We start from the raw sequence: 25,456 nt of genomic DNA, 5'->3' as shown, positions 1-25,456 counted from the left end.
GAATTAGTCTGGTTAAAGCCCAAATTTGCAAGAAATAAAATTTCAAATGGTGGAGAGGGGGTTACAAACACACAAATACAAATTCATGCAATTTGAAATGTTTTAAATATTAAAGCAGTAACCTAATAAAATTAATAAAATGCATCTTTGGCTTAATTATGATTAACCCACATATAAAATATTTAGTTTATAATACGAAGTTTCTTTTAATATCTTATTTATTACTTAGTTAATATGTCTTTAGATGTTTCTTTCGGCCAGAGAGTCAGAAAGAGTACCGAAAATTCGAGTTAAACTCTTGATCTAAGTCGAAAGGGAAACCCCTTAGCTGGAGCTGCTCTGTTTTTGGACTCCTCCAAGCCCAACCAAACACGAGGCTTACATGCGGGACAGACGACAGATGCGAGATGCGTGGAGATGAGGAGTGGGACTTGGGTATCGGGATTTACCAGATCCGGAGCAGAGAGCCAAAACAACAATTGGCCTAAAATCAATAAATTAATTAATAAAATATACAAATTGCATGCGAACGTGGCTTGGATTCAATTCGATGCGATTGGATTGGCTGGGCCCCTGGCTCAGACTCGGATTCGGACTCGGACTCGGGCTCGGGCTCGGACTTGGAGTGGAGTTCGAAAAACCTGTCATAACCAGAGCCCAGGCCCGTGACAAATTGGCTCCGAAAAAATATAAGAAACATAAAAAACAAAAAGAAAAAAAACCAGAAGTGCTCCTGCACTCTCGACCACATAGCATAGATCGGGGCTTTGGCTTTGGCTTTGCCGGAGAGATAGAGATAGAGCGAAGGCGGCGGCGGCCATGGCGGAGGAGGAGGAGGAGGAGGTGACGCTGGCGGAGGAGGAGAAGGTGGCGGCCACATCGGAGTAGGTTGGACGGTGCAGGGCGGTCTCTGTGCCAGAGCCGTTGAGTCTGAACCTGTTGCGCGGCCGCTGCCGGCGTCGCTGCCACAAAAATATATTGGATGGCCGTAGGTTAACTGTGTGCACACGGCATAAGTAACGTTCAGTCTGCCTCTAGAAGTCGATCGTGATCGTGGCCAGTCAGTTCCCAGTTCCAGTTCCACAGTTCCCAAACAGTTTCCGTTCCAAAAAAAAAATATATATAAAACAAAATACAACTTGAAATTTAACCAAAACGAACCCTCTCCATCGGCGTCACTGTTGTCCCTCCCCTATCAAAGAAACAAGTGTTTTTTTTATAGTTTAAGTTTTAAAAACACACACGCGATCGGCTACAAATAAAAAATTTAAATAATAATAAATATATAAAAACAAAATCCAACACAAAATGAAGTACTTCAACATGTGAGTGAATCCATCCAAGAGTTCATCTATGATCGAAGCCTGCTCTGATCTTTTTTTTCGAGTGATATTTAAGAGTTTCGCTTATTTTGAAACTATTTCTGAACATTACAGGGAGTGATTTCGATCATGGAGCCTAGATTTCATAACCCTTTTTTATTTTTAACCAGGAATTGGGAGTTTTGAGTGCTTAAAGTCATTTTTGAATCAAGTTTCCCATTGATATTCCACTCAAAATCTCTATAAGCACAGGTCTTAGGTTAGACTTTTGCAAAGATCCTACTGGATTTCCCTACCAATCCCTCCTTCCCCTCTTTCTGAATTTCCCTGAGACAAAAGAAGCTTTGGCTTGACATTTTCCACTCTGTCACAAAAAACCAACCTTAACCAATCGCCTTGCTGGTGTTGCATGTGGCAGGCAACCTTTTTGGGGCAACCAGCACACTCACAGCTACAGTCACAGGTGCGCAGGTGTAAAGCTTGGCTATAGCTTCGGCTTAATGCCAATTTGAACTTTAACACGTTGCTGGGGCCAACGCTCCAAACTGGAACTGAGCTAGTAAAGAAGCGAAGCCGCAAATGCCAAAGTTTGGTCATCATGACGATGACTGTGCCGCTGATGAAGTTGTCACGGGACTTGGTTGTGGAGGTGTGGAGATGTGGATGTGGATGTGGAGCTGGCATTTTGCCGGCAAAGAAATGGCAAAAGTTAACTCCCCAGGCGGTTTTCGGTTACAATCTCTGAGGAGCAGGGTATCACCGGGGGCAGCAGATCTGTGATCCCATGTGAGTTTGTTGCTGGCGACGTTTCAAGGTCGCCGCCAGCTGATGCTGCTGCTCCTCTGATTCTTCTTTAGCCATTACTCCCTGTCACTGATACACCGTTAAAAAATTACGGATGTTCAAGAGGGTTTTTATTTTTATAAGAAGAATAATGAAGAAGGTTTACAAATCAATATATATATCAAAGTTTAGGGCCTTACAAATACCTAAAGTCTGTAAATAAGCTAGAAGATTGCTTCGCTGTCTTATAAACCATATAAAACTCTATGAATACTATTTAAATTATTATTAATTATTATGCTCTTATAGGGTATTAAAGTTAAGTTCAGAAGCTTGTAACGCTGCGAAGGAGTCATTTCCGACCCTATAAAACATATATATTCTTGATCAGCATCAAAAACCGAGTCGATCTAGCTATCTCAGGAAGAAAAAAAAATTTCAAATTTTTTCAAAAATTTTTATGGGTTAAAATTAATCAAAAAAAATGAAAAAAATAATTTTTTTTTACAATTTAAATTGCAGATGCAGATTTGTTAACCTAATGAAAACTAACATAGGACTGCTTTCCTTTTCGAAATTAATGCATTTTTGCCATAGTTATGATAGATTTCAGATTCAGATATTATGATTCAATTTCTAACTGCAAGGATATACAATATTCGGCTTCCGGAAGTTAGCTAACATTCCTGTTTCCCATAATTTAGGTTTATTGTAGATCAAGATACTTTCTTCCAAGATACACATGAGTAAAAACTAATGAGATTCAGGGATTCAACAGTTTCCTTTGCTCTAATTTAAGAACTAAAGGATATAGAATAATTATCCCCCTTAATCAACTTTAATCAATCACATCTAAATTTCTTTCGGTGTGCCGCCAGCAGCTGCAGCACCACCACCATTTGGCTGCAAATTAAGTATATTGGATTAATTACCAGACGTGGTTGCCGTTGTGGTTGTCTTATAAATTAACGGTTGCATTTTTAATGCGAGTTGACAACAGGCACACCACAAACACACATACACACACCCATAGAGATTTATGCATAAATACGAGTGCATATGGTGTGTAATATGTGTGTTAATCGCTGCGTTGTATGCGGGAATTAATCACCGGCGGGAAAAGGTGAGGTGAGGTGAGGGGATATAGGGGCCTTAGGGGGGACAGGGGGTAGGGGGTAACAAGCGCCAGGTTGACGGCAAAATCAGGAATTTCGGTTTAGTTTCGCCTTTTCCGAATATCTCTCTGACTTGGCTTTACGTTCGTTTCATTTCATTCGCCGCATTATGCAATTTATATATATATATTTAAATAAATAACATGGGACTGATATATATATATATTATATACGCTACATGATATATGTACATGAGTAGGGGAGGAAATACGCAAGATTCAAGGACTTTTGAGATGGCAAAAAACAGCGAATAAATGCACTTCATGGGCCAAAACGAATTCAATGTAAACACATGCCGCGACGGCCGAAAGACTTGGGCAGCGAACTCGACAAAATCAAAAGACTTAGGCAGCGAACTCGCTCCACTTGGCATGCAGCCAGCAGTCAGCAGGCCAACACGTACTTGGCCAGCACTTGATACACAATGCACCGTTATTGAACCCACTTGCCTTAAGCCACTTTGCCTTCTCTCCCCCCACCACACACCTCTCTCTCTGTCCTTCTCCATCCATCCAGTTAAAACCATCGTATATATCGTATTTGAATCCAATTCCAAGTCTGAATCCAATTTTGTGCGCACGTTTGGCCTGTAATAACTGGCAACTAACACACACCTGCCAGTAGGTGCATGTACATGCTACTCACCTGGCCAATTAGTAAACGTGCCCGGTCTTAACTGGGTTAGAGAGTGGCCAGAGTTCGAGCCAAGATCACGCTGATGTGGATGATCATCTTGAACTTGCCACTTGCCACATTTGAAACTATAAATCTAATTTTATATGACTTAAACAAGAGTTTAAATGTTAAAATTATCATTAAAGATAAGTTAATATTATTTTAGGGTGTATTTAAGGTCTAGTTCCTTACTTACAATATGCTTAATATCTCTGAAATGAAATTTGTTTCCTCTTCCGCTAATCTCTTTTGCATATGAAGACTGCATTAGCTATTAAACACGTTAAGTTGATTTTCAAAGCTAATTTAAACATTTAAAAACTTTAGACAAAAAGCAAAGTAGTTTTAAATTTAATTCAGATACTAATTTAAGCAATTTAAAATTTAAAACTTTGATTTAAATCACATTAACACTTTAAAGCAAAGTTAGCAACAAATCAATTTAAATTTGCGGATGTTGGTTCACTCGAAAACTAGGCCCAATGACGCCATTCCATTCCGACTCAAGAACTCCAAAGAAAAGACAACAAACTGTGCAAAAATGAAAAAAACTAAATAAATAAATAATATAAGTAGTATTTAAAGTCTAGAGTCGGAACGAAACAAAAGCGAAAAGCGATAAATTAAAAGTCAAACCAATTTGTTGACCAAGCTCTCAAAGAAGACAATCATGATAATGATGATGAAGATGATGGTGATGATGGTGATGATGGTGATGATGATAATGATGGTAGTGATGATGAGGCGTCTTTAAGTAAGTGGTTCCGCCTTCCCTCAAGCGAAATTCTCGCCGACGCGATGCTTATCATAAATTTGCAACTAATGTCGACTTATATAACCGGCTGACAGGCAGATGGCTTACAAGCACAGGCCCACCACTAGATATGCCCAGTCGTCGTGGTCGTGGTCGTTTGTCTACCTCTCCTGGGATTGTGGGTGTGGACTGGCGCTAGTCTCCCGTTGCCCAATAATTCCAGGCCCAGACAGAACCGGTTGCAAAGAAGCGATGAAGAAGCTGTTGGGGCAGAGCCCTAGCCAAATGTCATGTGTCCATGTTCCTCTGAGGTAACAGAGACGTTGTGGGTAGAGTATAACTCCGTCTGGGAAGGGTACTAAATTAATGTAATGCCTCTAGAAGGATAGCCCTGTGTTTCTTAAGAGTTTCCTTCTCGAAAATAGATTATTTCTTATTCGAAATAACAAATTAAACAGCTTAGATATCATTTCATTAGATTTAAATATCAATTTCCTACATTTTGGTATGACTAAGGCCATGGTTTTATTTTCAATAAGGAAATATCTATGGTTTTTATGAACAAAGCTAGTTAAACTAAAGGAAACAATGACTTAATTAATCATTTTGAATTAAATTTCTATTGAATTCTATATTACTCCTCCCCACTCTTGATTAGTATTTGTGTTTATAGAGTTAATTTTTAAATATTTCCAAGGATTTATCAGCTCAACTCCCCCAATGAAATGTTTCCTACTAAGCCCCTGATCATGGTATACCTGTGCTGTGAATTTCGATTGCAGTTCGGAGCTGGAAGACCCTCCAGCTCTGCTGCTGAGTTGGAGATGCCAGGCACGCACCCACTAAAATCGGGGGAGTGTGTGTGCCCACGCCTTTCACCTTTGCTGCTTGGATTGCATAATGCCATTAACTGGGCCAACACCGAGGTCTGACCCCAAAAAAGAAAAAGAAAAGAAAGAAAATAAAACGCAGAGGAGGATCAGGAGTGGGAGGAAGTGCACCCAGAGAGAGAGAGAAGGAAATGGAATATAAATATGAAAATGGGTGCTAAAAATAAAACCTGACTTGGGCCAATAGCTCATTTTACAGTTATTAGCCAACTATGGATGCTTAGAGCTTAGAGCTTGGTGCTTGGTGCTTGGTGGTGCTGGAGCGCTCACTACTGAAATTTATTCTGGCCTGGTGCTGGTGCTGCCTTGCCTCGCCTTGCCTTGCCTGCCGTCAACTGGTTTGCCAGTTTGCCACTTTGACTGCCTTTTGCATAAGCACCTGTTTCCTTTTGGCCACCCCGGCGTCTCTCTAATGCCATGCTGCGTTGCCGTGTTGCCGTGTTGCCGTCTCCGTGTCGCCGCTGAAAGCCTAGGAAAGAATTTCAAAACGAGTTCGGTGCCCAAGTCTTTTGTTTTGCATAAAATATGAGCAATTGAGTCACCGCATAAAGCTCACTGAATAAAACAGGCACTGGCACAGACACAGACGGTGGGCAACAGAAGCGGAGCAACATTCGAATTCGGCATTAAGGCAAATCCCAATCGAAATCGAAAGTGAACAAACCCGTTTGCCTGACCTTTACACATTAATAATTGTTAGCACATCTCCGCCAGCTGGAGAAACACACAAAAAATCTCATAGATCTTACAGGAAAACCGAAAGCCCCGAAATTAAATTGAAAAATTAATCAATGTATCCCCGTATTAATTCCAGTTTATGATTATGAATTCATCTAGATCCAGATCTGTGATCTGTGAATTAATGGTTATATGTATGGATTTATAATTATGAATTCATTTTTATTTTTTTTTTTTTATTTTTTATTTTATGTGTAACTGGAAATCAACTTTTGATTTTATTTAAACAAAATTTATTCTGAAATGTATGTGCAATAAATTAAGGCGGCATCTATAATCATCAAATATGATATGAATATATATAAGTATATATCCATATGTTTCCCTTGGCATCACTCCACTCCTCTCCAGCACTTGGCGAGTATTTACGACTTCAGGTTCTGTATGGGCATAACCCGTCCAACCAGACTGGAGCTCTGAGGTTGAAGCAGCAGCCTTGCCCGGGGATTCACCAGCTCCTCCCATCACTAGATGGTACTGACTTAGATATATGTTTATATATATGAGTGTTGACAAATATAGTAAATTAAAGATCAGAGGATGGTATAATTAGGCCAACATTGAACCCAGTTAAAATCCATTTATTTCCAGCTGCCTGCTCTTCATTGTCTGCACCTTGTGCTATAGCCTGGTCACCGCCCAGGAGGAGGGTGGTGCTGCCGCCGTTTCACCGGCCAAGAGAATTGCCGCACTGCGTCGTCCTGTGGGCAAGGCGGCCAAGACAACCACCACAACGACACCGGCACCGGCGCAGGGCGATGGGGCTGGTGAGGGTGAGGACTATGATGAGGAGGCCGGCGAACATGGTAACCTCGGCGAGGATGGTGACGAGGCGGCATTTGCGGCCAGCTCCACCACCAGCACCACCACGGAGGCACCGAAAAAGGTGGGACCCGTTATCCGGCCATTCCGCTCCAACGATGATTTCCTCAACTCGCTGAAGCGTCGCCAGGCGAATGCCAAGAAGCATCGTGCCGAGAAGCTGCCCAGTCCCAGCAAGCCGGCCAAGAAGAGCGATGAGTCCAACTCCTCCGGAGAGCAAGAGGAGTCGGCGGCCGCGCCAGCACCTGCCCCAGCATCCAGTCCCGCCAAGGGTTACAAGGGCAACTCGGCATGTAAGTGGGAAAAATACTTTTAATTATTTAAAACTAATTCATTTCTTGCATTTCATTTAATTATCTTTCAATTGTAAACGATTCAAATAAGTTAACTTTGGAAAAACGAAATATCCAAATCCTTGCAGAGAAAATCAATCCTAGTTCCGTAAATAATGCATTAATTTCCAATTGGAAAACATTCCTATGTTTGTTTTTATTACGTTAATAAATCTGCATACTCAATTTGGACAATTTTTGAAAATTTTAACGATGCAACCCCTTATAAAATTTAAAAAAAAAAATTTATTAAAAATTGTTTTCCCCCAGACTTGGCTAGAAACATTCCCCTGTTGATGCTGATCAAGAATATATATGCTTAATAGGGTCTGAAACGACCCCTTCACAACGTTTCAAGCATCTGACTAAAATAATAATACCATTCTTTGAGCCGATATTTATCTGCATTTTTATATAAATATTTTTATTTACAATTTAAGTTTGAGAACTCATAACCCCTAGGATAGTTTCCATTACAATAATAAAAATCCGCATAGCCCTCGACTGGGCTTTATTTAACCAGACAAATTGAACAATCTTACCAGGCGAACAGAAACCGCTGACAGCAGCCCAGCAGCTCAAGATCAAGCGCTGCTTATAACGGCGCTTTCCAGTACATTAATGGCCGCCCTTTGTTTACATCTGATTAGACCAATCAGAGAAGTTCTTTAAATGCATCTCTGTGAAGATCCGTTACTTTAGGACTAGATAATTAATGGCCGCCCTTTGTTTACGTTTGGATTGACCAATCAGAGACGTTGTTTACGTTCCTCTCTGTAAGGATCCGTTATTTTAGAACTTAAATCAATTATGGCCGCCCCTTGTTTACATCTGATTAGACCAATCAGAGAAGCTCTTCACGTTCCCATCTCTTAAGAACCGTTACTTTAGGATTTTTTAAGCAGCCGATCAGCTGCTTGTTCGAAGTTCTGTTCGCCTGGTAGGAAAGACCAAGTTTTTAAGAAATTTACACGGCGAAATCGCCAAATTGGATTTGATTTTTGTTGTTGGATTTGTTGTTTCTCAGAGTTAAGTTGCATGTATTGTAGAGTTTATTATATGATTTTTGGCAATCATTGGCTTTTTGGCCTTCGTATACCCACAATAAGATCTAAAATATTTGTATGCTAACTATATTGAATATATATTTCTATATGTTAATTTTATGTGTAAATTAAAGTTTTTGAAATATCATAACTAAGCCAAAAATGCGTTAATTTTAATTCGGAAAGCTGTCCTATGTTAGTTTTTATTAGGTTAACAAATCTGCATATAAATCTTGAACATTTTAAAATTTAAATTTTTTGTAATTTTTTTGACAATTTTAACGAAGCAACCCCTTATAAAATTTACAAAAAATGTATAAAAAATTGTTTTTCGCCAGACATGGCTAGAAAGATTCGCCTGTTGATGCTGATCAAGAATATATATGATTTATAGGGTCGGAAACGACTCCTTCACTGCATTATGAACTTTTAACTGAAATTAAAAAACCATTATACGACGAAATATTTTTTTAATTTACCAAATTTCCATATCAATCAATCTGATCGAAATTTCCTTCTATGCCTTTCACAGTGAGCCGTCGCAAGCTGTCCAAGCCCGCCAAGGCGACGCCCGTGGAGCCTGTGGAGGATGCCGCCGCCGAGGAGTCGGAGCAGCAGCAAAAGGAGGAGACGAAGCCGAGGCGTCCCATCGGTGCCCGTCTGGCCCTGCGGAAGCGCAACTAAAATCCGGGTCCCTGAACTGAACCCGTCTCTAAATCCCAGCTCTCCTGCCCCACTCTTATCCCTTTGAATCATATGGCTAGCTATTTGGCAGCCCGATCTGCCCTTTAGTTCTTAGTTCGCAATTGATTTTTTGTGTATGTAATATATTTGTAATTTTATGTTGTAAACAAAAACACACACACACGCCCACCCAAGACCCACAAAAAAACACACACACACACACCAAGGCATACACTCTCACACAAATCCCAGTCCCATCCTCCATGTCCAGGTCCACATACCTCCATATATCCCTAGATATATGGAGCGCTATCTCTGCCTGGACACAATTATGTATTCTTCACAATCATCAATCAATCAATCAACCAATCAACCAGTAATAAAAATCACAAAATGAAAGCAATCGTCTTTCAATCAAATACATTTATGTTTATTCATTAAATTATAATTACACGGGGTTAAAAACCGAATTTAAAAAAGAACCGAAAAACAGAACAGAGAATCTATATAGTTATCATTTTCAAAATTGGGAATGTTTTTCTATAAATCTTTAGTTGGATTGTATATATAAATTGAGTCAAGTCTAAAGTGTATTTCCGCTTGGAGCAGGCAGGCAGGCTGTCCTGTCCCTATCTCTCTCTTCCGTTCGAGTTCTGTCTCTTTCGTTTTCAATATCGCTTTCGCGTTCGATTCCGTTTCCTTCGTTGTTTCGCTTTGCTTAGATTTAGGTTTGTTTTTATAAAAAATATATGGGTAAATACATATATATATATATATTTTAACATATCTCTCTCTTAGCATTTATATTGTATAAGTGGTATATGTATATATTCGAACAATGTTTTATGGGCATTTTGTAAAATTAAAAAAAAATCAAACACGCGCACACACAAGAACAGGGAAAGAGAGCAACATGTAGGAGCTATAGTTATATATATGTTTAAAAACGTAATTCAGACTTCCAAACCGATCCCGAGTTGCTTCTAAGGATATATATTTTCTGATATCTTTACGGATTTTTGTAGTTTTTAGTTCCTTTAGGGTCTGTGTGTGAAAGGCACATGGCGTTCTCCAAGGGCAAACTCGTGTCCGGGTCCCGTGATCCGGTGATCGGTTACTCAGCTGCTCTGGTGCTCGGCTGCTCGATGGTGCAGTGGCCCAGTGGTCAAGTGATCAAGTGGTGTCGTGGTGCTGAAGAGTATGTGGGCTAAAAAGCAAGGTATATGCTGGCTTAAATGACTTTACAACGTTTTGAGCGGGGGGGAATGTGGATTTAAGTACAGTTGCCATCAACTGATTGTTAATACTAGAAGAGTCCTAGTCCGAGTCCAAGTCCCAGGCGCATCAACTACGGATGGTGTCGCGTATTACGCATCAGCGGCACCAGCAGCGACGGCGGCCCCGCCTGACGCAGGAAGGGATGGGCCAGCAACTCGGCGGCTGTGGCACGCTGCGCCGGATCCCGGACCAGCATCCGATCGAGGAAGGACTGCAGACGCGGCGACACCTTGTGGGCATTCTTCAGATTCGGTGGCTGCATATCACGAATGCGTCGCATCGCTTGGAGCGGCGGCTCGTTAAAGAAGGGCGGCTCGCCGTCCACCATTTCGATGACCATGATGCCCAGCGACCATATATCCACCTCCGGGCCATACGGTAAACGTGATATGACCTCCGGCGACATCCAGTACGGTGTGCCCACCAAACTCTTGCGTTTGGGCAGCTCCTGGGATACCTGGGCGCAGAAGCCAAAGTCCGATAGTTTCACTCGTCCATCGGCGGCCAGCAGAATAGAGTCCGACTTGATGTCGCGATGGATGACGCCCTGAAAGAGAGAAGGGAAATTGGTTAAAAGTTTGCTCACAGTTTGCGGTTTTCCACCTTCACCTCCACCCACGCCCGGCCCTTTCTCCCAGCCACTTATCGCATTACCAACGTGGGACACAAGTTGCACAAAAGAAACCTAGTTAACCTGGCGGCTGGTGGCTGTTAACCCACCAAAGACCCACATGCCTAGGGGTTTTTTTTTAACTAGCTTTGAGTTTTTAAGACAAAAATTCGTATTCTATCATATATATTCTTAATACTTAAGGCTCCTAGTCTGGGCGAAGAAATCTAAGCAAGTTCTGTGTGCTTTTTTTTGGGGCAGGGCAGGCACGTACGCGGCTAGATCCGATTTCACTAGCCGGATTTTTGGGCGTGCGACTCAACTGGTCGCCCCACTGTGCGTGCGACAACAACGACGCTGACAACATTTAGAAATTGAAACCCAAGCGTCGTCGCGAAAGCGGAGGGCAAAGAAAGCGCCACAAATGGCAATGGCACAAAGAATCGAAGCGAATGTACAGAGGCAGAGATAAAGGCGACGGCGGCGAAGGGCAGTTCCCCGTCTGGCCGACAATAAGGAAAAGCCAATGGGTAATGGAGAACACAGAGAATGGGGGGGGGAGGGGCAAGGGACAACAGCAGTGTGGTCACGCACCTGTGAGTGCAAATAGGCCAAAGCCTTCAAGCACTGCTTGCATACGGTGGCTATCTGCTCCTCATCCATGCGCGAATGGGTGACAATGTCGGTGAGGGCGCCGCCCTCGAGGTACTCCATCACCACCCAGAGCTCGTCGTTGACCAGAAAGCTGGAGTATGTCTCCACAATATTGGGATGATGGTAGTCGCGCATGATGACCACCTCGTTGAAGAGCAGCTCGCGTCGCTGCTGTTTGCGCAGGTCCATCTTCTTCACGGCCACCTGGCGACCTGTGGTGGATAAGAGAGGGATGAGCATTGATTTCTGGTTGATTCTAAATTCAAGCTACGCACCTGTACTCTTGTCGGTGGCTATGCAAACAGTGCCCGTGGAGCCCTCGCCAATCTTGTTGAAGTGGTCGAGATTCTCACGCGGATCTCCCGCTGATACTACCATTTGGAGGGCAGCACGGAACTGCTCGTGGGTGAGACGCTGTTCCTGCTTTGGCTGTGCCTGCTGGACAGCCGCTGCTGCTGCCAAGGTGGCACTGCTCGCTCCGCCGCTTGAACTAGACGCCCGCGAAGCCGACTTGGCGAGGTGGTTGTGTGGATGCGGATGTGCATGCGGATGCAGGGGATTCTGGTTCTGATCACCGATCACCTTGGCCTGGTGGGAGCTGGGATACATGGGGAATCCACCGCCACCGCCAGCGCCGCCGCTGCCATTGCCATTGTTGGTGTGCGAGTGCGTGGAACGTGTGCCACTGGCCACAGAGCCCACGGGCGATGTCTGTTGCGGTATGGAGCCGGGTGGCGGTGCCAGGTTGCTGCGATACTGATGCTGGTCCGTGCGCACGGCCAGCGGTCCGGTGGCCGCTGCTCCATTGGCATGGGAATGCTGACTGGGATAGAGCAAGGGATGGCCGCCCATTGCGGATGGTGGTGGCTTGAAACCGCCTTGTGTTGGACCCGTAGGGCCCTCCTCCTCCGGCACCGAAGGCGGCACATTGGCAACGCGACGAACGCGTGGAGGACTTGAGCTGCGCAGGGAGTTTGACCTGGCCACGTGCGAGGTTTTTGGCAGGATAATACCACCACCGCCGGTCGTTGCCTCGCTGGGCATCATGTGGTGCATCATTCCGGCAGCGGCGGCCGCGGCGTTCGGTGGCATGGTATGGGAGCCCCCGAGCCCCATGGGGTGCGACGCCATCATCATGTTGGTGGTGCTGCTGCTGTTCAGCGAGGTGGTGTCCGCCTTGTTGTTGTTGTGATGCGGACGGACTATTGTCTTGAGGTCGAGGATCTCCGTGGGCGTGATCTCCGAGGGATCGACGAGCGGCAGCGGGCGGTTGCTCGACTTGAGGATCTGGTTGTTGCCCACAATGGAGGCCCACTGGAGGGGCAGGCCCACGTACTTGTTCTCCCGCTTGTCAAAGCCCGTGTGCACGCGATGCTCGAAGTTGCTTGGCATCGAGATCAGCGGTTTCTTCTTCTTTTTCGAGAACATTTTCCCAGCGCCCGGAATTGATGGATCACCTATCGCCTAGTTTTCCGTTTTCCCGTGCTCCGGATTCTTCTGTTGGCTTCTCTTTTACCGCCCTTTTCCAGACGGGAAAGAGTAACAAGCACAGCAACAGCAACAGCAACAACGACGGCAATCTTCCAGATCTCGCGCACACTCACACACACAAGCACAACAAACAAGCAGGGAGCACGGACGACTCTCACGCACACACACGCATTACAGCACAGCGGACGCGACTCTGGGTTACCATAAAATCCGAGTCCCAATCTGAATCCGGTTTCGATTCCGAGTCCGACTCAATCCCTTTTAGCTTCCTCCGGGGGTCAACACATTTCTTGGGTTACGGCCCACAAACGCAGTTGGAGAAACGAAAAAAAAATAAACTAAAGAAAATAATTGCCCGAAATCGATAGCAATAGAGGTGGAACTATCGATTTAACGTCAGTGCACTATCGATAACGACTCGACCAACCGTCATTTTGATATGTTGATATTTTTCTTAACGGGTAAAAATAGGAAAATATATTGTTCTAAAAAATCAATTTTAGTCTTAAAATTCAAGATTTTTCCTAGTTTTGCATTTTTTTACATATAAATGTTTGAGATGACCGTTACCAATATCGATAACCAGTTTTAAGCAGACCGTTTTACCATTCTCGGTAAAATACCCTGACAGCTGCGCGCCAACATTAGAAATGTTCGCTTGGGGAATTTTCAATCAACTTTTAATTACCCAAATAGCTAAACCAAACAAAGGAAAGATGATCACAGGGTGCACTATTAATTCATCTCACATGTGTATTTGTTTTTAAATTATCATACCGCATATATATTTACTTATTTACATTATGATAACTTTTACTCGACTCTAAGACTGCTCTTCTGATTTCCATTTCTATTGTAGACTTAATGATCAATTTAAAATTATAATTTATATATATATATATATTTATTCAATGTGTGTCTCGCGGCCATGTTTACATATGTGTATGTGGATGTGAGGGACATGCACATCGTCGCTGTTCGGTCGCAGCTCCTCCAGCTCCACCTGGCTGAGCTATGCGCTCCTCTTATCAGTAGCTATAGGTTTCTTTTGTTTGTTTACGTTGCTAGATAGTTGTTGGTTTGCATTACATTTTTGTTGTTGCTGCTGTTGGGTTTCCTTTGCGTATAATTCTAAAATCAATAACAGAACTAAGACTTAATGCAACTCTAACTGCTAAACCTCAAGTCCTGCCCTGCGCTGTCATTATCTAAAAGGGATTTCCCAACTCTATATACATATATAGATATGTATATGTATACATATTTATATATATATATATATATATAATATAGTTTACTTTTTGCGCTATCTCTCTTATTCTCCTTGCAGCTCTTGCTTGCCGTTTCACTTCGGTTCTTTACATTTTCACAAAATAATTATTACATAATTATCGTTTAATTAAGTCTACTACAAAAAATGTAAGCCAATGTATTTATGTATATATATATATATGTATATGCCGAGGGCCTGGGAGAACCACAAACAATTTGCAATGACAATAGCTACAGGGATAAAATTAGATTACAATTTACACATGGTAAGCCGTGCGGACACATTAAAAGTCGGTCATCCGCGTGGTTCTCCCTACACGATACATATATATATGTATATACATATATAGATATTGAGATACACTAGATATTTAGCAGGTTTTAGAATCAACAAAAAAAAAGAATCTTTTAAACATTTATAATATATATTCATTAAACATAACTGAACTAAACTAATGAAGAAGAAATATAGACTATGTATATATTTATGTGTAAACGGCCGGCAACTCATCATCCGCATCCTTTCCCGGTGGCGCTGTGTTTATACGTTTTACAGTGTGTGTTACGGCTACATCTCTTCTCCTCCTTGTGGCCCAGTCAAGTCGTTACTGTATTATCGAGGCTCTTCTTGGGTTTCAGTCAGTTGAGGCGCGGCTCCCCGTCGTCGCTTTAATGTCGCACATACCTATAGGGACTGTGCATATTGCGTCGATTGACTCCAGTAGTCTGGGCAGTTCCATATCCACTTTCGCTCCGCTCCGGTCGTGCGGACGATACTGCAACTCTACGATTACTCTGGTCAGCAGTGAAGTGTCTGTGTCCTCTGTCACTGTTGTGTTTGGCTTTGTATTTGGTGGTATAGTTGTTGCTGTATCTGTTGGAGTAGGTGTAGTTGCTGTGGATGCTGTATCTGTTGGAGTAGGTGTAGTTGCTGTGGTTCCTGTTGCTGCTGCTGTTGGCGAAGCTGATGTTTTTGCTGCTGCTTCTGTTGCTGCTGTTACTGTTGTTGCTGTTGCGATTGTTCTGTTCTGTTCTGTCCTTCGTCATATTCTGTTCTTGGATACACTCCAGCTCCTTTAGCTGTAGATGTCGCTCCCTCTCCAACTCCACCGGTATTGACATTTTTAATCTTTTGGCGGCCTGAAGAGCAGCTACCTGGGCGGCCGATCGCGATGCCATTTCTACCGGGGCGGCAGGCGGCGCATCGGAGTGCGCACTTTGCGGCGGAGCATTTGCGAATTTTGAGCCGACTGGCCAGCTGGCTGATTGAAGCTGTGAATGAATCAATAATTAATTAGTCTGCTTCTGGACAACACATCTCGAGAGCTCGAGAAGACGTCTTCTGCGGCGGGCGGACGAGTAGCTATGGAGCAGATACACTTATTTATTTTTCCAAAGACTTTTGCCCAGCAGACAGACACACACACACAGAAATTATTAACAAAATGATTAAGTAAAAAATGAGAAGTGCAAGCACACAAAAACCAAACACAAAAACTGTTGGAAGGAAAATAAAATTCAGACATTGTTTTATGGCATTTGTAGCATCGATAAAGCTGGATGCTGGACTCTCACTCCCGAATGGAACACGGATCACGTCCTGCGAAATATTTATGTCTAATCGAAGCTTTTTAAGCTTTCAATCAAGTGTGAATATTTCGAATGTACTGACGGTGTCAATGCCGCCCACCAAAAGACTGTGTAATATTGGACTATAAATTTGGTTTAAATCCGAACACAGTTCAAATTTAAAACAAAAAAAAAGTAATCACTTTTCAACTTAATATTTCTTCAACTTCACCTGTTTTTGAAGAAATATTTCAAAAGGTAGACCTCTTATTTTCACAAATTCGTAACGTAATAAAAAAAATATAATCAGTCATGCTTGGTTTTTGTGTGTGTGAATAAAATGTTGGATTTGAGATCATTGTGTTGGGGAGAAAAACGAAAACAAACTAAACGAACATTAACACAAACAAATGCCTTACAAATAAATTAATTATAAAAAGCAATTATAACGGTTAAGATTACAGTTGTGTTTTTCGACTGGTGTAATCGTATGCGTGTTTGTGTGTGTGTGTCTGTTTACGTTTTTGAATTCTGCCAATTCAAAAAGAGGAATAGGGAGACACAAAAAAAGTATCGAAAACGATGCATGGATCCTCGGTGTCTGATATCTCGTTTGCACGCAGGCGCCCGCTCGTATTTCTCTCTGTCTCTCGCCATCCCTGTCTTACTTACGCAAATATATTGGCCGGCGCTGGGGCACCGCTAAATTGGAACGGTGTATTGGCATTCGGTGTGGACTGCAACAAAAAATATTTTTGGTTTGTTTGCCTTTGGTAAATTTGTTTTATCTTTGCAATTGTAATTTCATAAGCTCTGTTTTAAATCTATTTAGTTTATTTTTCTTCTGTGGGTTCACGAAGATGATAGTTGTGGTGGTAGATGGTAGGTGATTTGTGTGTGATAAGGCAATATAGATTGTGTTTAGGATGTCTATGATCTATAGGTTATTTACACAAAGATACGATATTCTTCTGCCTGATCGAATGCTAAATGAAACGCAAGGATGAACAGTGGCGCTCCACGGTAATGATGTCAAGTGGAATTTATTAGGGTGGGTATGGGGGTGCTGTGTGTCTGTGTTGTGTTGTGTTGGGGGGGGGGGATGCGGATGTGAAGCTGATGGGCGTGAGTGCTCGTCAAATTACATATATTTTGGCAAAGAGCATGCAAAACTGTACTGTAGAAGCCAGAGTATATGTATGACAAGCACTGCACATATGTACATACATCTACGATCTACAGCTACAAGCATACTAAATATTGTTTACGATCAACGGCTACGATTTAAATTAGAATTAAAGAAAATGGTTAGGATTAATGAAGCATGACGACTTAAACACGATTTAAATAGTAATATTATTTCATTCTACTTTTAAGGCAAGGGTGCCACAGCAATTTCTATACCAGATCGCAAAATAAATCGAATATTTTTGTAGATTTTGAAAATCTAATTTTAAAACACAACACAGTTGTTAACTTAATTTAAGGAGTTTTAAATATATAAGAAAATACCACGAAATATCACTGCCATTTGAAAAGTATTACACTTTGAAAGGGATCTCGGTGGCACACCTGCATATATATGTACTTTAAAAGATCAAAAAACAATGATCGATCGGAAATATATAATTTTTCGAAATTTCGCTTGAAATACAGAAATTTCTGTGACACGCCCTGGTTATGATTAATGTACACAGTACATAATATTCATCGAGAGTTTAGCTATCAAATATATATCGTGTATTTCGAGTCGACGACCAACTCTCTGGATATATTTTGTTTTGGGCCATGGATTCGCATTACCTGCATCTGAGTTTGCGGCGTTGTATTGTTAAAATTGAACATCGGCGGCATACCACCAAATGCAATGGAGGAGGCAGTGGAGGAGGCGGCTCCATCTGGTCCCGCTACCGCTCCTCCCATATCCGCCGCCGTTGATGAAGCACCAAACCGAAAGATACTCTGCTTGTTTGATTGAGCCGCCATACGATTTGGTATCGGGTATCGTTATCGTAATAAACATATCGAAATCGTGGTGGTAATCATAATATAGTGGTAGTAGGATGAATGGTAGTAAAGTTGGTCGTGCCCGTGCCCGTGCCCACAGGGGTTTTTCAGTACAGGGAGGGTACAGGTACAGGTACAGATTTATGGAGTTGCATTATAGGGAGTATACATTAATTACAAGTTACAACACGCACGATTTTCACATTTGTTTTTTTTTTTTTGGGAGTTTTGGGATTTGTCGGGGAATAGATAAAAAGAAAAAGAAAGAAGAAAAATACAAATAAATAAGAATACGTACGTAAATAATAAAGTAGGCAAAATTAAATCAGAATATATATAGTCGGGGGATATAGTTAAGGGGGATCGATTGACTGTTAAGCGTATAGTTATCGTTATCGCTATCGCTTTTATTCTAGGACGGATTGTGGCATGCAAGACGGAAAAATCAAAGGGATATATATATATATATGACGGAAAGCTAGGAGACACTACAACAACCGTTAACAAATTGCATGGATGGAAGTGTGATGGTGTTGGTTGCATCACGTCGTGCTCTTCTCCTATCGATCATCTCGTGGCTAGTTGGGACTTTTGTCAGGGTCAGAAGGTGGTAGTGGCATCCTCAATCATCTATGTTAAATTATATACTTACATCGCCGGCTGTTAGTGGAGCAGCTGTGGGATTTGCAGTGAAGGTAAAGGCGCCTGCCTGCGGTGTGGAGGCAGTTACCGAACCCGTGAAGTTGAACGTTGGCTTGGCTGCTGCAGCAGTGCCGGACCCAAAGTTAAATGGCACAGCAGACGACTGCTGACACAAGGGAAAAGCTTAGTCTTCACATCAATTGATAGGAAATTCAATACTTACAGTTGCCGTGGCAGCGGCTGCTCCGCCAAAGTTAAATGCAGGCTTTGTCGTTCCTCCCTGGCCCACTGCCGGGGTCGTAATTGCAGCAGCACCTTGTCCGAATCCTCCAGCGCCGCTTCCAAACACCGATGACGATGAAGCCGGTGCAGCAATGGCCGTGGGATTTCCAAAGATGTTGCCCATCGGTCCCGGGGCCGCAGCTGCAGGTGTCGCAGCTGCTGTGGCAACGGGCGCCACCAGGGAATTGCCCACATTCCCAAAGACGGTGGGAAGACCTCCGTTTCCACCCAAGTTAACAGCTGCCGGAGTGGCTGCCGCTGTCGTGGCCGTCGAGCCGAATAGGGAACTGCTGCTGGCAACGCTGCTGGGAGCTCCAAACATAGGAGTGCTGTTGGCAAATATCGGCTGGGTCATCATTACACTCTGTGAGGATGACACCGCCGCTGTGCTGGTGACTGCATTAATGCTGCTGCTGCTGCTGGTGCTGCTCATCCCCGTGGCTCCATTACTGGGCCAGCCAAAGCTAGGCATTGTCGTCGTCGCCGCCGCTCCCAATCCACCGGAGCCAAAGACAAAGGGTTTCGCAGCAGATGTCTCCTCGGCTTGCTTATTAGCTCCTCCGAAACTGAACAGCATCGGATTCGATGGCGCCACGGCGGCAGCACTGCTGACAACGGTGCTATTAGTGCTGACTGAGCTGGCGGCTGTGCTGGTGATAGCTGCTGCTGCTGCTGTTGATCCGAAAATAGAGCTCACACCAGCGGCACTAACTGTGGGTGCCGCTGAAGTTTCAGTCGTTGGCTGACCAAAGAAGAAGGTACCGGCGGCAGCAGGAGTTGACACGGGTTTCGGTTGAGTGGCAAAGCTGAAGCTAGGAGCTGCAGCTGCAGCTGCAGCTGGAGTAGGAGCTGCTGCTGAAGCAGATGCTGAAATGGCAGCAAAAGTTAGTCCTGTCGCTGGCGCTGGAGTTGCTGCTGGCTTTAGGGAGAAGCCTGTCGATGAAGTCGTTGTTATGGTATTGGTTGCACCAAAGCTCAAAGTCTCTGTCTTGGGCGCCGGTTGCTGGCTACTGGTGCTACTCACGGCGCTAGCGGATCCAGCTCCCGAGAAGCTAAACAGGGGCTTAGCAGTTGGCATTGAGTTGGCGCTGGAGCTGGACACCGTGGAGGAGGAGGAAGGTGGAGCACCAAAGGTAAATCCAGCTAGGGCCGGAGTGCTGCTGCTAGTGGTGGTTGTGGCTGTGGTTGTGGTAGTGGCGTTGCTTGAGCTGGCGGGGCTTGAAGTATTTGGCGCTCTAAATACAAACTGCTGGGATGGAGCTGGAGCTGGAGCCGGAGCCGGAACAGCGGCATCAGTTTCTTCTGTGCTTGAAGTGGCCGTCGTTGCCTTTGTTTCCTCCTTGGTGAAACCAGACTTCGCCAGCTGGGTATGCGCAAATCCAAAATTAAACTTTGGTACCGAATTGCCCCCTCCACAAACCGGCAACACGCTGCTGGTGGGACTGCTGCCGGGCTTGAGCTGCTCACAACAGATGCACTTGTTGCGGGACATGTCGTTCTGGGCCAAGCACGCGTCGCAATTCCAACTGGCGGCCTTTTGGGATGCCACCAGCTGCTGGAAACCCGCATCCGGCTTGGGTGCAGCAGCAATTCCTGGTGTAAAGCCGAACTTAAAGCTAGTGCTGGAGGATACACTGTTGGCGGCGTGAGGTGAGGCTGGTTTAGACGTCGCGGAAGAGGCCGCGGAAGACGAGGATGAGCTCGAGGTTGGCTCGGAAGTGCTGCTGAGTCGCGGATTTTCCGACTGGCAGGCCACGCATTCCACGGCAGTTGGCTGGTTCATCAACATACACGTCTGGCACTCCCACTGGCCGGTCTTGGGCTTAAAGGCATCCCCAAAACCCACACCGGAGGCTGTTGTAAGTGGGAAATTGTTAATCTTTGTTGGTTTGGCTGCCATCCGGGGTGTCGTGCATGCAATGCACTTGCTATCCTCTTCCTTGTTGGTAACCATGCAAGAGTCGCACTCCCAGGCACTCGATGACTTCTTGAAACGATCTCCAAAACCGGCACCGATCGGAACAATGGGAGCCAGAGAAGATGGAGCTGCCTGAGCAGCAGCCTTAGCCGCTCCCGGCTTGGGCGTCTCGCAGGCCACACACTTGCTAGCCTCGATCTTGTTGCGCACCATGCACACATCGCAGTCCCATTCCTTGCTCGACTTCTTGAACTGTTCGAAGAGAGTAGGTGCTGGGGCAGCCTTGGCCGCTTCCGGCTTGGGCGTCTCGCAGGCCACACACTTGCTAGCCTCGACCTTGTTGCGCACCATGCACACATCGCAGTCCCATTCCTTACCAGACTTCTTGAACTGCTCACCAAAGCCCTGCGCCGGCAGGCCGTTCGTTGCCGGATGCTCCGCCTCCTCATGAAGAGCACTTGGCGCTGTGAAGGAAAATCCAGGTTTGGCAACACTAAGCTCGGCCATAGAGTTATCCTGCGAGTTGGACGACAGTGGCGTGGGCTTCGCAAAGGTAAAGAGACGATCCGTGGCGGTGGCACTTCCATTGGCTGCAAAGCTAACAGCGTTCATGGGTTGCGGATTGACCAGAAAGTTTGGCTTTGCGGCTATAGTGGCTATGTTGTTCTCGGTCTTGCTCTCCGTCGAGGATGGGACGATGGCCTTGTGGAGCGAGGTCTTATCGATGACCAGATCGAACTTGGGCGTGCTGGCCATGTCTGGGAAACTGATCTGGGGCAGATCAGGTGGAGGCGGTGCTGGTTCCTCGTCGCGCGACTCCTTGCTACGCCCCGTCTGGTGTGAGAGCTTCGAACGCATCTTGTTCGAACGATGACTATGGCTATGCGGCTGATCCACACCCGCCGCCGTTGCGGTCACCGATGATGGCAACGTTTTTGTTGCAGCCTTCTTCACATCGCTGTTCTCCGCAAGACCGGCGTTCTGTCTTTGGGTCTGTATTAGATTGCGCGTGTTGGTAGTCACCCGGTTCAGACACCGGCGCTCCAGCAGCTGCTGCATTGTCGGCAGTAGTAATTTGTTCGAGCGCAGCTCCGCCAAACTGGCATTTGGACTCTGCACGGATCCAGTGTTGTTCCCGGAACTCTGAGGCACCGAATAGGGGCTGCCAGCAGGCGCATTGTCGCGCAACCTGCGGCTACTCTGGTGCTCCTTGAGGGTGCTGCCCATGCGCTTGACATCAATCAGCGGCGTGGAGTACCTGTCCAGCAGGTTGAGGATGCGATGCGTGGTTTTAGACATGACAGGGTTTCGATTATCAATCGACCTAGAGCTAGAGCTAAGCGCTCCACCACTTGTCTCTGCAGGATTTTTAGTGCGCATTTCCGTTGGCTTTAAGCCTGTGAGTTGCACCGGCATACCGGTGCGGGAATTGATTGACCGCAGTGAGGAGGCGGCCGATGAGCTGCGATTAAAGAAGCGGTTATTCGCCGAGTTGCCGCCAAAGGCCGTGGGTCCTTTGTAGAAGGGTGAGCTTGATGAGCTGACTGAGGATGTTGTGGAGCCCCTGTGACTCAGCAGACGGCTGTCGCTCAGGGCCGAAGTGCTGCCGTATATCGTCGCATTGAATGTCCGCCTATTGCTCAGCGAATTCAGGGACCACGTGGAATTGTGCAGAGTGGGCTGGACGTTGATTGTGTTGAATAGAGATTTGTTACTCAGCAGGTTGCCGTAAAACTCCAAGCGACTGTTGCTGTGGCTGTGGTGCGCCTCGCCGTTGTCGTGGAAATTCAGTTCAACATGATCACTCTCAGAGTGCGAGTCTCCTCCTCCCGTTCCAGAGGCCGCAGTGCTAGAAGATCCCATGCTTGGCTTTTCCACATTGTTGTTATTGTTATTTATAATAAGTTCGCGCTGACGATCGTTAGTACAATCGATTAGGTTTCGGTCACGAAGGTCAGTACGCTTGCCCAGCAGAGATGGTCGTTTGTGGTGGGGCAGGCTGGAGAGCGAGAGGGTGCTGTTGTTGCGGCTAGTGACACTGCTGCTGCAACTGCCACTGCCAGCGACGCTTCCAAAAGGTATGTTCAGGGAACGCCGGATACTGCAAGGATAAAAGGGATTTACTTTTAATGAAAGAGGCAGAAAGGTATGTGCTTTACATATAAAGCAAGGATGCAAGTCACAGGACTACTCTTCTATTTCTACACGAGATGAGAAGCTTGGGATCTGTTAACTCACCTGTGCGGCAAATCGCCGGTAGTGCCTTCGGCGGCGGTTTCGTTGCCGGCGAAGAAGTTAAATGCGGGTTCACGGGTCCGCTGATTTTGATATAAATTCAGGTGGGTGCGACGGTGCGGAGGCAGCTGACTGTTAGTGCTCCGAACGCCACCCACAGACACGGATGCCGGCACGAGAGAAGCAGCGGGCGTGGACGAACCCAAGGGCATGCGGCGCATGTGAGGTAAGCTGACGGTGGTCTCCAGCTGCAGGTAACAAAAAGGATGAGCAAACGTTTGGAAGGAGCTAAATATATAAAAGGGATAAGACGTCTCTTACCTTCAGACGTTGGCGCTTCGCGACCTGTTCGTGCACATCGTCATCGTCCTCTTCCTCGCATTCCTCGTCCTCCTCATCCTCCTCGACGTCGTCCTCCTCCACATCATCTTCCTCGCTGCCGCCAGTTGCAGCGAGGGCATCCTGCTGTCTGCGTAACAGAAACACATTGTACTCGCTTCGCCGCCTCTGCTCATCTTCGGCGGCCAGATCATGCTCGGTTATATTATCGGCCAGGGCCACCTCTTCGTAGTTGAGGCCCCTGGCATCGCTGCCATCGTCCACATCGTCGGCCTCAGCATCCGCCTCGGCCAGGACAATGCGACGGCGACCGCGTTTTCGTTTGGTGCATCCGTTGGGTTGACGGATCAGGTCCTGCTGCGGGGAGGCTGCAGCATCCGATTTCGACGAGGGCGAGAACCAACCGCTTAACGCAGCGGGCAGAATGCTCAGCCGCTTCTTCATCTTGCCCATGATGGTCTGTAAAGGCGGACACAAGCAGGGGTCGATTGGATGAAGGGGAATCTCTGGAGCAAGCGGTGAGTGACTGTACTTACGTTGTTGTTGCTGGCTCCCGCGGTCTCCTCCTCCTCCTCCTCCTGTTCGGGCGCCTCCTTCAGCGGCGTCAAGGGATGCAACTGGATTGCCGCTGCCGCTTGCGAGGATGCCGGTCTAGCTTTGGTCCCGGGACCCCGCTGCAGCTTTAGACCATCCTCAGACTCCGACATAATGTAAATTTCGGCTCAGGTTCTGGAGTCTTCCTATCTTCGACTCTCCAACTGTCTCTCTCTCTCGCTCTCTTGCCGGCGAAGCAACGGCACAAAAGAGAGACACCAAGCGAAAAGAAGCGTAGCACACACAACAAAACTCAACTAAAAAAAAAATTACACAAATAACGGGAGCTCACACTGTTGCAATTCCTGCCAACAAGCGCGAGCGCGCGCCTGCGAGTAAATGTGTGTGCGTGTGTGTGCTCGCTGTATGAGCGAGTGTATGTGTGAGTGCGCTTACGCACGCCGTCGTGTTTTTTTGTTACCTTTAGATTTTTTTTTTTCTCTCCACTGAGATTTCACACACGCGGCGATGAAAACTAAATTGAACTGAACTGTTTGGCGCCACAACTAACAGGGCAGGGGGATGTGACAGATATGTCGATGGCTGCAATGGAAACGCGGGAAAAGGATTTGAGAACGCAATCCGGTTTTAATGCCACCAAATACGGGCAATGCGATCGGGTTTTATTTTCAGACCCCCGCCGCCACTGCTGCCGCTGTTGCTTCAGCGCCGCCGCTGTTCCACTGGGCTCCGCCGCCGCCTTACCGTGCTCCTCCTCCTCCTGACTGCTGCATGCCGTCCGTTCCGCCGTTCGTTTGATCGCCGGACTGCCGCTGTCCGCTTTTTATCGCCTTCCTTTTGTCTTTGTGCTTCCTCTTTTGCACTCTTCTTACTGCTTTCGCAATTCTTCGCTTCTCCTCTTCGCTCTACACACACACACGCGCGCTGCGACACGAACCGAACTCTGGCATTCGTACGAATTTGCTTTAAAAAAAACACAGTCACTCAGTGGTTTTCACATCCGGACTCGGGGCCGGGCTGTCAATCTAAGTAGGCGCTCGTTTTGCAAACATAACGCTGGTCAAATTGAATACACGAAATTAATTAATTAATTTAAAAAAAAAACCACGATTTGGGAAAAACGCGTGTGTGGCCGAAGTAGCGAGTAACATGCTGTGACGAGTTGCTACTCGTCGATACCATGAATATGCCGATATGTGTGCGATGGCGATAATACAACCCTGCAAAGGGTGGATGATTGGAATGGAAAAGGTAGAAAACTTTGATAAATACCGATAACGACTTGCAAGATATTCGAAAAAGAAATGCCTTTATTTAAAATTAGACTATTTTATTATTAGATATTTTTACAAATTAATTTTTTTTTTTGAGCATTTGTTTCCC

At 45.4% G+C, this 25,456-nt stretch overlaps 3 protein-coding genes across 10 annotated transcripts; 1 reads left to right on the top strand and 2 right to left on the bottom strand.

Annotated features, from left to right (window-relative positions):
- Positions 1 to 938: 938 nt before the first annotated feature.
- On the top strand, positions 939 to 9,642 carry LOC110181588 (uncharacterized). Its single transcript, XM_020949382.2, has 3 exons — positions 939 to 1,325; positions 6,929 to 7,452; positions 9,070 to 9,642. Exons 1-3 carry the CDS (start codon positions 1,309 to 1,311, stop codon positions 9,219 to 9,221), a joined length of 693 nt encoding a protein of 230 aa, XP_020805041.2. The 5' UTR covers positions 939 to 1,308; the 3' UTR covers positions 9,222 to 9,642.
- mbt (serine/threonine-protein kinase PAK mbt) lies at positions 9,630 to 13,649 on the bottom strand. The gene is made up of 3 exons (XM_020949276.2): positions 12,039 to 13,649; positions 11,704 to 11,975; positions 9,630 to 11,046 (listed from the first exon to the last, which is right to left on the bottom strand). The coding sequence occupies exons 1-3, from the start codon at positions 13,189 to 13,191 to the stop codon at positions 10,570 to 10,572; spliced, it is 1,902 nt and encodes a 633-aa protein (XP_020804935.1). The 5' UTR covers positions 13,192 to 13,649; the 3' UTR covers positions 9,630 to 10,569.
- Positions 13,650 to 13,987: 338 nt separating this feature from the next.
- Positions 13,988 to 25,264, bottom strand: Nup153 (nucleoporin 153). 8 transcript variants are annotated; one of them, XM_020949452.2, is made up of 9 exons: positions 24,818 to 25,264; positions 24,055 to 24,655; positions 23,501 to 23,977; positions 23,183 to 23,427; positions 18,968 to 23,045; positions 18,755 to 18,910; positions 17,899 to 18,057; positions 16,768 to 16,832; positions 13,988 to 15,798 (listed from the first exon to the last, which is right to left on the bottom strand). In XM_020949452.2, exons 2-9 carry the CDS (start codon positions 24,223 to 24,225, stop codon positions 15,708 to 15,710), a joined length of 5,442 nt encoding a protein of 1,813 aa, XP_020805111.2. In that variant the 5' UTR covers positions 24,226 to 24,655; positions 24,818 to 25,264; the 3' UTR covers positions 13,988 to 15,707. The 8 variants fall into 8 exon arrangements, with proteins under 8 accessions (XP_020805111.2, XP_086691948.1, XP_020805109.2 ...); XM_086835822.1 differs by having other exon boundaries at positions 18,755 to 18,907; XM_020949450.2 differs by lacking the exon at positions 16,768 to 16,832 and having other exon boundaries at positions 24,055 to 24,369; positions 24,534 to 24,655.
- Between the last annotated feature and the right edge of the window lie 192 nt (positions 25,265 to 25,456).

This window comes from Drosophila serrata, unplaced genomic scaffold (genome assembly GCF_035046125.1).
Source record: "Drosophila serrata isolate PLE 108 unplaced genomic scaffold, ASM3504612v1 contig_276, whole genome shotgun sequence".
Taxonomy (NCBI): domain Eukaryota; kingdom Metazoa; phylum Arthropoda; class Insecta; order Diptera; family Drosophilidae; genus Drosophila; species Drosophila serrata.
Note: the sequence above shows the minus strand (reverse complement) of the source record. Positions and strands in the feature narration are given on the sequence as shown.